This window comes from Poecilia reticulata, chromosome 16 (assembly GCF_904066995.2).
Source record: "Poecilia reticulata chromosome 16, P_reticulata-male-v2, whole genome shotgun sequence".
NCBI classification, from domain to species: domain Eukaryota; kingdom Metazoa; phylum Chordata; class Actinopteri; order Cyprinodontiformes; family Poeciliidae; genus Poecilia; species Poecilia reticulata.
The window spans coordinates 4,808,896-4,826,004 of record NC_088845.1 but is presented as its reverse complement, the minus strand read 5'-3'; the positions used below and the strand labels follow the sequence as shown (position 1 = coordinate 4,826,004).

The following is a 17,109-nucleotide window of genomic DNA, read 5'->3' as shown; positions in this document are numbered from 1 at the left end:
AACAGATGCCCAGAAACATTTCACATGGTTATCAATTTCACCTGCTCTTTAAATTCATGTAGGGTTGCAATGTTTTACACATTCAGTTCTCAATAAGCTTTAATAAGTAAGCTAATTAATATTTTACCACATTTTTTAAGCCCTGACAGCTTTAGTAAACAGTGTGAAAGGTCTCATTTTGGTTGACGCTAACTTTCAAAAAGTATTGCAACAGCTACCTTTACGTTTTGCCAGATAAAGTTCACTCTTAGTAGAATCTGGAACAGTGGGAAGGAAGAAAAACAGTTCCTCCACCGACACTTCCTACATTCCTGAGCAACTCGCACACAGACTGGAAGAGAGTGAAATGGAAAAAAAGACAGGCAGTGGGAGGGGGCGTGAGAGGGAGACATAAAAATTAAGTGAGCTGACAAAACAGAGCAGCTCCAGGCTAACTCTTCCAGAGTTGAGTCACTAATAACCCGGTGCTTTACCACAACACAGGTTAGAAACTGAAGGGAAGAGTCAGACTACCTGGTAAGTTGCATCTGATTTAGTTTGTTTGCAGGCTTTAGAAAATTAATCTTAAAGTTTTAGAAAGTATCCCTCAGCTATGACAGATTTCACACTAATGACGTTGATTTTTCTGCTTAGTGTACCTTGTCTGTTATCATGACAAAAAGAGAGTTGTCAGACACTTTCTGAGGTGGAAGTTTACTGCAAGGTAGATTACTAATAGCGCTGTAATATTTTGTCTGAGCATGTTTTGTCAAAGCAGTGCATTGCTACATGAAAAGTGCTTTCGAGAGTGTGCTGGTCGAATCAAACTGAAGATTACGTTTATTAATAGTTGGGGTCTAACCCTTGTGTGCCGACTCTAGAGAACTCAAAAACATGCGCTGACGTTGCATTGGCAACATTCTTTGCATTTTTTCCTCCCAATCATTTTACTAATTTATTTTCTATTGCTTCCATTCAAAATTTACCGTGCCCATATGCTTATCTGCCATATATAAAACACATTGGTGTGACAGCTTTAATTAAATTACCTTTGAGTATGTGATGATTTACAACATTCTAATCTTCATAGCAACAGCATTAGATTTTTGGGCAATTGATGAACCTTACGATCTGCTGAAGAATTGTGCAAGCATAAAAATAACCCAGCATAAATCCAATTAAACATAGCTTTACGTTTATTTAAAATTATATTGACAGATAATAAGTAAAATAATATTTTGTAGCCATATTCATCTGGTAATAGATGTTATCAGAGGTTCATCTACCGGAAATGTTAATTGCAATGGACCAGCTGGAAGTAATGTACAACTACAGGCAACAGAGCAGATGGTGGTCAATTTATTGATTACATATTTGACTTTTATTCTGTTCTGTTAGAATATAGTGTCACTTAGCTGCATTTACAAGCATTATGTTCAATAACAAAGTGGACAGCAAACACTACTTTACCCTTTATGGGCAGCTCATCTTGAGTAACCTGGGGTTAAAAACTGTGTTGCTCAAGATTGCCTCAATCTTGCCAAGACAAGAGGTTTGCCATTTTCACTTCCTCCATCCAAATCTGTTCTGCTCATTCAGGAAAGACTCTGAATATTTCTTTTTATGAAGACATGCTACTGATGACAAGACTATCTTTTTAGAGAAAAACATTCTGGCTGATTGGTTGCCTAATTTATGAATAGGTGCATTTGGCACAAGGTTGGTACAAAGCATGAGTTGATTAAGCCACCCAATAAAAACCAAAACTGGAAAATTCACAATATAAAGAAAAGTCAGAAAGACAAACACCTGCTTTGATCCCACATTTGGGCACTGCTGAAAGATAGGCATTCTTTATAAATGCTACTTCAAAAGTCAGCAAAAAAAATGTCTAACATCCCATCACTTTTTATCCTAATCATGAAACATTTATACTTCCTACATAATGTCCACAAAGTTTTACTTAATTCTAGCTTAAAAATCTTCTCTATTTAACCAGGTTAAAATCCCATTGCAGTCTAGATGTCATTTGCAAGGGGGACCTGGGCTGAGAGTATGCAGAATTATATAGATGTTTGATAGAGAGATAAATAATAAAAGGTTACTTTTAAGTGTTGACTTTATAGAGATGGCGTGTAAAGAACATGACTGATTTTATTGCACCACTCTAAGGTTTACTGGAAATGAAACTCAAACTTCCATGTTTGCTAAGACCAGAAAATGTTTTTCAGGCTCATTCCAGTTCCAAGGCCTCAGAAGGTTGAAAAAAAATTAAAGCAAAGTTTTGTTTAGCCCTTTGCTCAGTCATTGGTTCATGCTTCCCGGGTTTACTCAGTGATTCATTGTTCATTGTTCACCAACTTGTTAATACATCCAGATCCCAAAGCAATGGCCCATGATGAGTCAAATCACATGGGAGCTTTGTGTTTATTTTTATGGAGCGTAAGCCTGAGTTTCATATTTTCTCTTCACTTTTATTAGTTGTTTGCGTTTTTTTAAACTCTTGCTCAGAAAGAGTGTCCACTGTCAAAATAGAATGAGCCCAGGTGTAACAAATTGAACTGGCAATTTTCATTAAATCGCTGCTATCATCCACAACAATGAGCCAGATTGTGCAACTGCAGAGCTCTGGCAGCTCAAGACTGAAATGGTATTAACAGGCATAGATATAGTTACCCCCATTTCACAAATTAGTTGATGTAATGAAAATTGATGACAGAATGTAACCTGAGAAGAGTTGTTATTTTGTCATGGCAACAATGAGGCAGTGAACCATTATATTTTGGAACAAAGCTGCTTTGGCTCATTGCACACTGTGATACTTTTCCGTAAGAGGCAATGAAACTTTTAATTATTTTCTGGCATACGAGACACTAAGTCTGCAATGTAAACTAGAGGCGTACACAGAATCTTGCAAAAGTTACCACATCTTGTGGTATTTTTTACCCTTTTTTCATTTACCCCTCTAAAATCTGGTAATGTTAAATAAAATGCAGTGCAGCTGACTGCTTTAAGAAGTCACTTTGATGGTGACTATGTTGGAAAGAGTGTTCAATTTATTTTCTGAAAATAAAAACAATCTATAAAGACGTAGCCTAAATGCATCAGAGAAGCAACCAAGAGATCAATAGCTGCAGACATTCATAAGTTAGGATGGATAATATGTTGACAGGATAACTGTTAGCCATGCACGCAACAAATCTGAATTTAATAGAAGAATGGCAAGATTAATGCTGTTGTTATGAGAAAGCAATAAAAAGTTGTGTCTAACGTTTGGCACAAACCATGGTTATCTTGGTGTTAAAATGGCTGTGTAAAAATCAGTTTCACCAATCATTTTGATATGGAAGGAAGAACTTCAGCACATAAACATATTGAGCCTCTGTTGCTGGACAGGAGGAACATCATTACCTGAAAGCTCAGTTTTCCAGTGTCTACCGGTCCAATGTAAGCGCAGCTGTGTTTGTGGATAGCATGTAAACACAGAGCCTCAATAAACCAGCATACAGAACATCAGTGACATAAGTCTGCAGCCTTAATAAATCTTTCTTCTGTAAGAGGGGAAGCTGGCCTGGTGACATAACACTGCAAAAACATGTCAACCCAAGAACTGTTTGCCACTGGATATTGACAACTAGATAACTGATGCATTAATAGAGATCTATACTCTCTCTAGAATGACGTATTTCTTACCATGTCAGATATATAACAGTTTAATCATTTATGAAGCATTTGTTTCTTGTTCTTGCATAGCCAGCAAATCAGTTGCTGCCATAACAGTTTCAAATCTTAGACTTTATTTTCAGTGTGGTTTCAGAGTACTGTGTTTTATTTTAAAGTTTGGTTTTTGCTGCTACAGGATTTTGTACAAAAATTTTCTCAAGCCACTCACTGGCACTTTATCAGGTACACACTGCCAGGTGGCCGACAGGGTGTCAGAAATATTTCTGAGAATTTGAGCCACACTGACAAGATGGCATCACACGTCAGTTGCACATTTGTCAACTCTACATCCATGATGAAATTCACTAATCAAGTTAACAAATAACTCCGGTTTCCTCCCACAGTCCAAAAACATGACTGTCAGGTTAATTGGCCTCTCCAAATTGTCCCTAGGTGTGTGTGTGTGTGCATGGTTGTGTGTCCTGTGTGTCTCTGTGTTGCCCTGTGACAGACTGGCGACCTGTCCAGGGTGACCCCGCCTCTCGCCCGGAACGTTAGCTGGAGATAGGCACCAGCACCTCCTGACCCCACTAAGGGACAAGAGTGTTAGAAAATGGATGGATGGATGGAAGTTAACAAATAACAGATGTACCTAAAACAACATCAGTGCAATAAAATGCAAATCAGATATTTAAAACTGTGCAATGTGATTTTCTCTCACAATTGTTGATCAGTGGTATATCAAATGTTCATTCACCCTGTACATGTTCATTATTTTAATGAAAGGAAATAAAAACACGTGTGTCAACATTCCCCCTCAAGCTATTGCTAAGCTACTGGTTGAGTACATTTTATCCAAACTGTTTGCATTTGGACCAAACACTCAGCTCTGCTTGTCTCAAGTTTCTAAGTGCTAATGATTTTGGATGGAGGATGCAGAAAATATTTTTTCACCAAATATTTGAATATTCTCTAAATACTATTTCAAATAAATGTATTTTCTTTTTTTTAAAAAAAAACACTAAATAGACCAGGGAACATACTTCTAGAGCATGAACTCAGTTATAATATTCTTTAAACAGTTTTCTTTTCTTGTCCTGCATGGTGTCGCAACAAAAAGTCCTCAGGTAATATTTTATACATGAAGTTTTCAAGTTATCCTTGTGTATTCTCTCCAGTAATCCATACTAAGTTCCTTTAAGGTGCGTCTGTGTGGCTGTTTTGGACTGGTAACCTGTCTAAGGTGTAACTCGCCTCTCGCCCAGTGACCCACACAGATCGGCACCAGGCCTCTTTGACCCTACAAAGATTATATGGGTGTAGAAAATGGCTTGATGGATGTTTCCCCTGTTACCAGTGAGTCAAACTTCAGTGGTATCTTCCTTTATCAGTATTTAAGATGGACAAGGTTGTTCCAGGTCACTGGCAGTGCTACTCAACAGACTTATAAACATGACATAAGTTCTCATCGCTATTTTTCAGACATGAAAAAAGCAAATATATCTATTTTTTTCATGGAGTTTCCCTGTTGTTCTGCTTTATAAGCTTGAAAGTGAGCAAAACTGAATTTGAAAAAAATTAAGATCTCTATATTACCTACATTTTCTATGTCTATCACAATATACCTGTAGATCATAACTATGACTGCAACACCTGACCGCAGGAGCAAAGATCTATTTAAAACCTGAAATAAAGAGATATCTACTGCAGCATTCTTTTGCACATTCCTTTTGCAGATAGGCTTGCAAACCAAAGAACAGGAGCATTTTCTCTTTGGTGAACAAGTCAGGCACAAAAATCAATAAAGCAGACCCTGATAAAAACAAATGTCGTGTCAGGTTAATATCAAACCTGTTGCAGAGCATACCTATTCCAATAATCTTTTTGTCTGTACCTGGAACTAAAACCATTGAATTAAAAACTGAATACAACAGGAACTAAAAAATATTACCTTGAAACTTTTTGTCTTCTTATTTAGTGCAGGAAGCTAGTTAAGCTTTTTTAAGGGGAAAAAAGCAAACAAACAAAAAAACAAAGTAGATTTTATTTAAAGTGTAACTTGTTAAAGCTTAAATATTCCAAAGTTGATATTGAATGCATAGATATTTACAATAATGTCCATTATTTTTTATAGCTGTTAAATCCATTAAGGGTTACGGCTTGGATAGGTCACCTGTCTGACACAGGAAAAACAACCAGACTTGCACAAACTCACTTCAGTGTTGCTTAGGGTGGCCAACTAATCTAACATGGATATTTGTGGAGAATGTACCAGGAGAGAACCCACGCATGCACACAAAAAACAAATCAAAAATGTTTCAGATGTTCCTCTGCTTCAACACACATAAAACAAGGTGCGTCTTGAGAACCAACATTGAAAAACACTCTTCCAAAGACACATCGGTCTGAAAAAAGGACAGCTGTTTGTTAAAAATAACCACATATTCTTCAAACTATCTGGAAAGCCTTCAAAGGGATAACATCCCATATAAAATGCATGGACACTCACTTGTTATGCTGGTGAGGAATGACAGAAGAGCAAAATCCTTGAATAGCTGAACAGCTCAACACTTCCCCTGGTGGAGAGCTTTGGTTACTACCGCCACTACCACAATAAAAAAAAAGACAATAACTTTATTAGATGGCACTTGTTAGAAATAAGATAACAATAATAACACCCTTTAATTAACGCAAGATGAAATGGGATAAATTAAAATTAAAATACCTGTAGATCAGAATGAATATAATATATCTGAATGCAGATATTGGATATTATTTTAGAGCAAGATATATTGTATGCAATATTATTAAAATGGGAATGACACAAGAGAATTTACTATCAGCCAAACAAGTTTATTATCATTTTCTTTCTTTGTATTACTTTTTATCACCTTTGATAAAGTGGATGCCCTGCATTGACTTTATGTGAGGAAATTTCACTTTCCTGTAAACACATTGTCTGTTAATTTGATCAACGGTAAGAAGCAGATCCTCCCTTCAGAACTGACAAGATAAGTAATCAATGAAGCAGTAAAGCTTTTCCCGTATGATGTCATAAAAAAGAAGGAAAAACAGCTCAAAAGGAAGCAATATGACATTAATTCAGTGGAAAAATATATTTATTTTGACACATTTAACAACTGAAAATATTAAAGACTTTGTATGAGTCTAGCTGTAATTCAAACAAACACCTAATGTAAAAAAAAATAAAATAACATTTAGAGGAATTTACATTAAGAAACTCTTGGCTATAATATCTACTATTTGTTCAACATTGAACAATGATTTTGGAATTTTCAATAATATTTCAGTGGACTCATTGGAAAGAGTTACTAGTCTATCACATTTTTGTGCCTGTGTCTGGTCCAGCCAACATAATGACTCACATTTGTATTATGGTTCCAGTTTCATTCTGCAACAACCCCATCCAGGCAGAAGTGTTTATTCAAGCTGTGTCACTCCTGGACCCAATAAAACGAACTCTGTTTGTTCAGGAGGTTATCACAAAGCTTTATTTTTCCTTCACGTGAGGACAAAACAATTGTTTTTAGCATCTCAGTATCAGTGCAGGTTGAGCACAGGATTAGTTAAAAGTGACAGCAAATACAGTCTTCGGTGATTTAAAGCAGGGTAAGTGTTTTACAGCAAACAACGCCTGGATGAGTGAGTATGTCTGATCATATTTGTGTCAGCAAATTGATTATATTTAACACACTGTTCTTTTCCAGAAGATGTGTGTTACAAGGTAAATTCAGTAAATGCATAGTTAAAATTTGGTTTCAGGTTTTTACAAACTGATCACACATTTAATCCAGACAAACAACGGCACACAATTTTTACTTTCATAACTAAGTACAAAACATTTAGAACAAAAAAACATATTTCTATATTTTTCAAACACAGGAAATTGTGTGTTTTTGTAAGTGTACTTTATTAAATTATTTGGATTCTCTTTGATACTTTTACATACATGGACATTTTAAAACTTGCACAGAAAACAGTGACAAAAGGAAAAATATATATATTTATGAAAGGAAGATTTTTTTTGTGTACTGTATTGTCTGCTGAGGTAAGTAGGCAGCCAGAGCCAAGACATGTTGGAATTGATTGCCTTGCAGTGTCAGATGCAGATTTATTGCTGCTCACACAGTAAATGAGAGAACAACAATTACACAGACAAAACTAGCTTAAAATAAATTAGCAAATAAATAAATAAAAATGAGACAGAAATAATGTGTCTACTGTAGTGTATAGTTGTGCTTGCCTCTTGTTGTATGATCCTTGTTTGTTCATGCTACGGTGTGATGGTGTGAAAACCAAATCCAATAGATACATTAATAAGACAGTTAAAGGATGATCAATTTAAAGGTTTATTTGCTTTTGTATGGCATATCAAACAATGATCCAGCATTATTTTTTCAATCACCTGGTACTGAGGCATGTTATCTAATCTCCATCTGAATCACACACATTTTTTTGATGTAAATACTCAGTTTTGGCTCCATTGATGCCATGATTACATTATTTCATTCCATGCCTTACTATACAGGTGTTCTGTCTGCATTGATGAAGATTCACTCACCTCAGCGTAATGAATGATTGAGTTGCTGAGATAACAACAGATTCTGTTTTTTGTTAGAATTTACTTGAGATAGAAACAGTTTTGACCTTTAACCCCAGTTAAATTTGAAACATTTCTTCTTAGTCTTTTGAAAGAAAATGTTAAAAAAAACATGTCATTGTTCAAAAATAATTTTGATCATTTCCGCTTGAAGTTGAAAGTTAGTTAACAATGTTTTTATTTTATTTTTCAGATCTGTAACCATGATTGGTGAGTTGATCAGTGTCAGTGCTCTCCTTCTTGGAGCTGTGTCATCTCAATTTTCACCAGATCCATCTTCACCTTCCACATTTATCTCTGATGAAGGACCATGTCGGATTTACAACTTTGGTCTGTCAGCAGACTGTCAAGGAAGACAGCTAGATTTTGTCCCATGGAGACAACTTCCAGTCACACTTGAAAGCATTGACCTCTCTTATAATGGACTTCATGTTATCAGTGCTGCTGACTTCCAGAACCTCCCTCTGCTTCGCATCCTTCTGCTGCAGTTCAACAACATTACACACATTGCCAATGAGGCTTTTAAAAATAACCCATTACTGGAGCATCTCAACATTTTTAATAACTCATTGCATGAAATTCCTGCATCACCTCTGACATCCCTCCTCAATCTGAAGGAGCTCTTCATGTCAAATAACCTTTATAGACATGCAACTTTAGCAGACAGTTTCTCTAAATTAGTCAGACTCAAAGTTCTGTCCTTAGGTGGCCCTTTGGTGATGGGACTAAAGAAAAATGATTTTCAGCCCCTAAAAAACATCCAGCTCCAAGCTTTTGCCATCAAGTGCTCCTCCAATTTAAGTTACTATGAGCCAGGAAGTTTAGAAGTCATCCACACAAAACAGATGGGCTTTGACATGGCGATCGATCAACGACCAAATGCTCTCCATCATATGCTACGCGATCTCGCCAACAAGACACTCAGTGCCATTCAATTCCGCAACCTGTTTGAATTCACATACTACATGGGTGATGAAGATATTTTCCTGAACTTAAAAGACATTATAGCATCTCAACTCATCTTTCACAGAGGCAAGTTCAACGAAAATCTCCTGAAGATGGCATTACTGAACTTACAAGTGACTCCCATCAAACGGCTTAGACTTCAGTACATCGACTTTGCCCGTTCACCAACATTTGTCGACAGTGGAGCAGGTTCTAGCATAACCGAGCTGAGTCTGGATAACTTGGATCTTTGGTAAGTGTTTTCAAAGATTTAAGTGTTCATGCAAAGATGTAGCGTTAAAAAATTATTTGGAAAATCTAAAACTAAGTTGGCATTATGACGTGTTTGTTAATATATTGACTAAAATTAGCTTATGCTCACAGTCAAAAGCCCAGCCTTTCGGGTCATATCATCATTGTCATATCATTGATCTTTTTTTACTGTCGTAAGGAAGTAAGAACTGTAGCCACATTAGGAGCCAAAACATTTGCCGAACTGAAACCCAAGCCCAAGCAGATCTTAATAAATTAAAACAGAAGATATTTTATGAAGATGTTACATACGCAGGAATACCTGAAGAAACAAAATGATTGGAGCATAATGACTTGAGTTTTCTTTTGTCAAAGAATGACAAAAATGACAAAATGCTGCGGTGATGCAAATGTACACCGTCTTACAAATTTGTTCTTATTTGAGTTGGTCTATCATGTAAAATGACATTGAAACACATATTTACATTTTTGTTCTTAATGTTGCAAAATTTGAGTTAGATCAAGGGTCTATCTTTAGAAGGTGCTAATAAAATTCTAAATAAATCTGAATTTTTTACAGGTATATCAGCAATCCTGATGTGCTGCGATTTGACTGGCGCTTCACCTGGTTCAAGAAAATAAAGCAGCTGTCTATTCAGTATGTGTATTTCAGCAGTGTGCCTTGTGACTCCTGGGCTGAGATGGAAGGTGTGGAGTTATTAGATGTTTCAAACAATCGACTAAATGATGATGTTCTCTACAACAAGCGATGCAATTACAAAGGTTTCATGCCAAATCTTCTCACCTTCAACCTGAGCACCAATGAGTTGACCAGTCTAGAAGACATATCGTCTCTGATAAAGCAGTTCAGGAAGCTGCAGGTACTGGATCTCAGCAACAACAAACTGGGATCTGCAAAACAAAGTCGACACTGTGTTTGGACACAAAATATAACTCGTTTCATTGCACACCACAACTACTTTTCAAGCGAAGCATTTCATTGTCTACCTACCACTGTTTCTTACTTGGATCTGTCCGACTGCAACATGGACCAGCTGGACTTGACCTACTTTAAGAAAGCCACGAACCTAAAAATTCTGTTACTGAGTGGGAATAAAATTAAGTTCATCCCATCTAAGTGGGAGTCCCCATCTCTTCAGTTTTTAGCTTTGGATGGAAATTCATTTGGCTTGATAAGCAAGGCATCCTTTCAACATATGTCTCAACTGTCGCGGCTCAGGGCAGGAAACAATCCCTACCATTGCACTTGTGAGCTTCATGCTTTTGTCCAGGACACCATCACAATTGGAAAGGTTAACCTCACTGACTGGCCACTGAATTACAGATGCTATCACCCAGAACCGTTCCTCAATACCTTAATATCCAAATACTTTCCTGGTAAAGTAGCGTGTGACATCAGACTTGTTATCATCATTTCTGTTGCAACCACTGCCATAGTGATCTTGATATTTGTTCTAATTTGCTATATTTTTGACCTCCCATGGTACACTAAAGCCACGTATCAGATAATACAAGCCAAATACAGAGCTCACAAGGAAAATCTAGCAGGGGATGTTGGGAACTTCAACTATCATGCCTTCATATCCTACAGCCACTCAGATGCTGACTGGGTGAGGGACCAGCTCTTACCCTGCTTGGAGAACAACAAGAACCCCTATCGTCTGTGTATTCATGAGCGGGACTTTATGCCAGGAAAATGGATCATTGACAACATAATTGAGAACATTGAAAGCAGTCGTAAGGTAAGAGAAAGTACTTTTGATTTCAGCTAAGAACAGTGAAAAAATGTAAATCCTTATCTGCTTCTATTGCAAATAACTTTTCAAGAAAACAAAGTGACCAGGCAGATTTGTTCTTAGCAAAAAATTGTTTAGCAATGGTACAAGCTAGTTGATTTGCTTATATTTTTGAAATTTTACTTATTAAACGCATTAATACAGCCCTTCACAGTTTTAGACATCAGGTAGTCAAAATCACATTTCATGAATTGGCAATGATTAGAGTTCAGTGTGCTGCAACTTCGTCCCCTGCGAAGTTCCCAACGAACCAGATGGTCAACAATTGGTTTGTTGACCTCCCATGACGTCCCATGGTACACTAAAGTCTGACTTGAAACTATAAAGTTTAAAGTCAGAAAAATCAAATACTTTAGGCCCAGAAGTCAGAACATGTATTTTTATTTGCTACATTTATGTAGTTTTGTTAAACCACATTTCTTTTAATCAAGAGTTAATTAAATTTAATGTTGTCTTTTACAGGTTATTTTTGTCCTTTCCCGGCACTTTGTGAACAGTGAATGGTGCAACTACGAGCTGTACTTTGCTCAGCAGAGAGCAATGGGAAAGACCTTCAGTGATGTCATTCTGGTGGTGAAGGAGCCCATTGATCCAAGTTCCTTGCCCAGCAAATACTGCAAGCTCAAAAAGATGCTGAGTACCAAAACATACCTGGAGTGGCCCCAACAGGTCAACCAGCAGCCATTTTTCTGGGCACAGCTGAGGAGTGTTCTGGGTAAACCCACAATGACTCGAGAGGGAACTAACAGCATCAGGAGTAGAAACTCATCTGGACGATTCTCTGTCGTTGAAGAAAAGATACCAGAAGTAAACAAACCTCTTGAAGGCAACAAAACAGACATTCAAAGTGAAATTATTCACAGAACTGAAATTGAACTAAAAGATTAAAGAAAATTAGAGGCACAGTGATCAAAATATAATGTGATTAATCACATTCCGATAATGTCTTTTTGGCAAGTACTTGTCCATCTTGATAAGATCAAGATGGACAAGGAAGTGGTGGGATAGCAGGACTCACCACTTCCTCACTTTGTGATGAGAGATTAGTATATAAGAAATCCCCTTTAGGGTAAAGATGAGGTAATTTTTTTCTCCTTACATTACCTCAGGCCTTGTCCTCTACTGACAGACCCTAAAAGGTCACTTCAAATTAGACCTTCTATGTTCTTGATGGATAAGAAATGTCCCAGTTAAATATATATCTTTCTTTATTTTTCAGTGTTTGTTAGTTGTATGTTGCAAACTTTTAGGTTTGTCCCTTAGTGGGGTCGGGAGGGTTGCTGGTGCCTATCTCCAGCTAACATTCCGGGCGAGAGGCGGGGGTCACTCTGGACAGGTCGCCAGTTTGTCACAGGGCAACACAGAGACAGATAGGACAAACAACCATGCACACACACACGCACGCACGCACGCAAACCCCCACACACACACACACCTAGGGAGAATTTGGAGAGGCCAATTCACCCAACAGTCCAAAGAGAACCCACCATGCAGAGGGAGAACATGCAAACTCTATGCAGAAAGACCCAGGGCCGGGAATTGAACTCAGAACTTTCTTACTTCAAGGCAACAGGTCTACCAACTGTGCCACTGTTCAGCCCATGTGTCATTCATAATCTGTGGTAAGTATAGTCCAGTATGCACTCACTGACAGCTGGCAAAGTAATGTGGAATAGTCATGTACGAAAGACTTTGTTAAGACCTGAAATTCTACTGAACATCTGAAAACCTCTGAGGAGAAACATAAAACCTTTAGGGTTACTTTTCTTTCTAGACGTCATCAAGCAACATCCTGGGCAGTTAGCCAGTCGATTACAGGACCCATATAATGACATGAGAGACTATTTACCTAAGAGTCTTATTATCAAACTGAGAGAGGAGGCCAAAGGATCAAGATCGTCCTCACAGAGGACAAATCTGCAAATTCCACAAATGTCCCAGATAACATTTAATCACATGACCTGCTTGCCATGAGACAGCTGTGTAAATCATTCTATAGCACTTTACCAAAAATTTGGAAAGGAAAAAAAAACAAAAAAACACATAAATAAATAATATAGAGTCACTGTCAAAAATAAACACCATGAAATAACTAGTCTCCCGTTTATAGGTATTGCACAGCTGTGAAGTTTGATACTTTGAATTTTTTAAAATTGTAAATAAAACAATTTTTATGTAGATAATCAAGCAGCGTTTGATTATTGTTACAAGTCATTGGTTTAGAACTTTCATCTACATGTACTGTCTTAATATTTCAGTAATTTTAGATTGAGATTTATTTAGTCATGATTTCTTTCCACTTTGCAAATGTGGGTTTTGTGCTTTTCTTTGTATTATTTTACATAAGTGATTCCCTTTTTTCTTAGCGATTGACATCACAAAAATAATTTAGAAAACTGTGAAGGAGACAGAAATCACAATTTTGCACTGTACGTGACAATGGATTGTTCTGTGTGTAAACATTTTTGTTCAAAATATGCAGTTCTGTTTACATTTTGATGGAGACAATTTAAATACATTCAATTACTTAAATGCATAATGTGCCTGACTCCAGATGCTTGTATTTACTTGACAGTCATAGTGTCAAAGTAAAATTTTGTACTTGGAAATGGGAAAAGGTTTGTGTGATGCTTGTTCACACGAGACTTTTGCTGTGCATCTATTTTGTTTCACTTTGCCAATAAATAAAAATATTAAAGAGTTTTTCTTTATTTAAATCAGTGAAACAGTGTAGGGTTGTGGTTTGAATTCAAGAGAAGTTCAATTTTAAGACACTGTCCGAAGGAACATGTAGATAAAGAAAGTTTTGCCATGTGCTATTTATTGTGTCACAGAACATTATTAGAGGGGGGTGGAGTATATTGTACTCATGTAAGACTTGAATAGGACTAAGGAGTAAGGGAAATAGAAAATAAGAATACCAATGTATGAGACCAAAATCAAATAGACTCAGAAAACAGCATGCAAGAATAAAGAAATTAAGTACAAAGGAATTAATACAAGACCTTTTAATCATTACTAATGTTTATTCTATATTGCAGCCATGTTGTTCCCTCTCCACAACATGGGAAACATATTTACCAGCAAGTATTTAAATATGTTCATTCCTCTAATCATAGTTAACAAATGCTGTAGATTTGGGGACATTTATTTGCCAAAGTTACCTGGGAGGAACAAAATAATTCAGGTGTTTCACATCATCTGTTGCCCCTCCATAACGTGGGAAAATATAAATTGACCAGCAAGCCTTTAATTATGTTTATTTCTCTCATCATGGACAAAAAATTCTGTAGATTTGGAAATATTTACTCTTTAATTGCCAAAGTTACCTGGGGGGAACCAAATAATCTGTTCCCCCATGGGAATTAATTCATTTACAAGCATGTGTCTTTGTTGTGCAGGTTGAGAGGAATAAGCACAGTTAAAGACTTGCTGGTAAATTAATTTGTTCCCATGTTATGGAGGAGGAACAAATTAATTCAAGTAGCTAAAATATACAATATTCATTGTCGTTAATGAGAGGAATAAACATAGTTAAAAGACTTGCTGGTAATTTGTTCTTATGAAACAGTGGGGGAACAGATTATTTCAAGCAGCTGAAATATATGTTTCACCCCTCATAACGTTGGCAAATAATGAGCAAATGTAACCAAAATCACATGATTTATTGTTTATAATGAGAAGAATAAGCACATACTTATGGAGGGGAGGCAAATTATTTCCGATCCTCTTGACCATTAAAAAACAACACAAAACGGTGTAAGACCTCAACGTAACACCTTGTTTATGTATTTATTTTGCAGTTTTGTTAGCTGCCGATTAAACTGAATGTTACAAACTTGAGATGATTATATGAGTTGTTTTACTGAGAAATCGATCAGAAGCGCCGTGAAAATGAACGGATCCGTCTCTCTGGCTGCAATGCGCGCTCCCGACACAAGGGGGACAGATTTTCACAAGGGAATAGACGTTCGCACAAGACTCTGTGGACGGGCAGGTAATTTCCGTAAAATGCCTTCCCATGCCGCCAGGCATGAGACCATGTTTATTTAATAATTAACTTTAGGGTTTTGTTGTTGTTTCAACAGCAGCTGTCGATTAAACTGAAAGTTACAATCTTAACATGATGTGAGTCGTATTACCGAAAAATCGATCATACGCATCGTGAAACTTATCTGGATCCGCCTCTCTGGATGCAGATTTTCACCGGGGATTTCGCACAAGACCTGCCTCTGTTTCCTGGATTTTGACTCACTGGCTCCCCCTTGTTGTCATTTGAACCTTTTGCTGTGACACTAACAACATTTGTGTTTCATTGCGTTATTTACTTGACCTCCAAATGTCACAGCAGGCTCAGCAGATAGACAAATATTGTTTCTCAGTCAGAAAAGTAACTTGTGATGTGTGAAGTTGCCAGAATTTGAATATCTGTTATACAAAGAAAAATAAATCTATAATTCATATTTAATATGAATCTAGATCAAGTCCAACTGCACAACATTGTAGAGGACTTTCTTCTACTGACAAGCTTTCTGTAGATAGGGATTTCATTTTCTGCAGGACTTAGCACCTACCCATACTTGGCATCAATGCTTGCTTGAATAGCCATGGTACTGGTCAACAAACTGGTCATGCCTGATAAAAACTGTTGAAATTAAGATTAGATTATTCAGCCCAATAATAGACATTAGCTGAACGCTGTTATTAAAGCAACCTTGGCTCTCTGAAACCCATTAGCAGAGTTTTTTTTTTTTCTATTTTTTTAAATGGAAAAACAATGAACAACTGCAAATTTATTGAATGGACCTTAGAACATTTTCTGATGTGTATTAATACTTTAGTTTATTTAATACTTGGACAATACATGACTTAAATTGAACTGAATATTTACAAAGAAATATCAAGATAGAGATATACCTTATTAAACATAGTCAGGTTATTTTTGTGATATAATCTGATATGTAAAACCGTTAAAAAACAAAAAGGTATGCATATGTTTCCATGACTTTAAAGGACATAGCTGCAGATGGAAAGCGGCATAAATGACCTCACTGGCCGTGTTTGTTTTAACAGCATTCTTGTTAAGGATATCAGCTCCACTCTAGCTTGGTTTTCCTGTTATAAAATGAAAATATGAAAATGCATATGAAACCTTTACACAGTGGCCAGCGATGCAAATACTGATGCAAATGCTTAAGGGTTTGAACAGCAGCCTGTATCCTTAAGTGAAGCACTAAAAGTCGCCTTTGAAAGCCATTTGCAAAACAGGACGAAGTAACAGCCTTAATCATGAGTCATTTTATAAATTGGTGTCATATTTTAGTAATTCATTGAAAAGTTTGCCTTGTGGCTTAATTTAAAAGAACCTCACTACAATGATATTGGAGCATAAATCTTGTTGTGAAATAGTTACGATTAACCCCATAATTATTGCCCTACAGAAGAGAAGAGCTGCCATGCAGGCAAAATAACAATAGCACTATATCATGTTGGACTGGTTCAAGGTTGTTCTTGTTCTAACAATACACTTATCATACAATATGCTGTCTTATTAGAAGTTATAGTTCATGATCATTCAATATATTTATAACAATCATTTCATACTTTATCACCTTCCATGGGTCTGAAAATGTCTCTTGGTTATTAGAACCATAACCTGCCTGAATGAAGTTCAGGTGGTTTAGTTCGGAGCTTCCTCTGCCCCTCTGGGTCTCATTGGTACCTCAGTGGGATCAGACTGATTGTTCCTCCTGGAAAGCACCGTTTAACTTCCTTCTCAGTTTGCACATGGTTATCAAGTTGTTCAGCAGCAGCAAAATTTCTCCTTGGCTC

At 36.8% G+C, this 17,109-nt stretch overlaps 1 protein-coding gene across 2 annotated transcripts; it reads left to right on the top strand.

The window, feature by feature from the left end:
* The first annotated feature begins 358 nt into the window (after positions 1 to 358).
* tlr18 (toll-like receptor 18) lies at positions 359 to 15,743 on the top strand. 2 transcript variants are annotated; one of them, XM_008430864.2, is made up of 5 exons: positions 359 to 516; positions 8,457 to 9,461; positions 10,041 to 10,118; positions 11,073 to 11,223; positions 11,740 to 15,743. In XM_008430864.2, exons 2-5 carry the CDS (start codon positions 8,467 to 8,469, stop codon positions 12,163 to 12,165), a joined length of 1,650 nt encoding a protein of 549 aa, XP_008429086.1. In that variant the 5' UTR covers positions 359 to 516; positions 8,457 to 8,466; the 3' UTR covers positions 12,166 to 15,743. The 2 variants fall into 2 exon arrangements, with proteins under 2 accessions (XP_008429086.1, XP_008429085.1); XM_008430863.2 differs by having other exon boundaries at positions 10,041 to 11,223.
* The last annotated feature ends 1,366 nt before the right edge of the window (positions 15,744 to 17,109 follow it).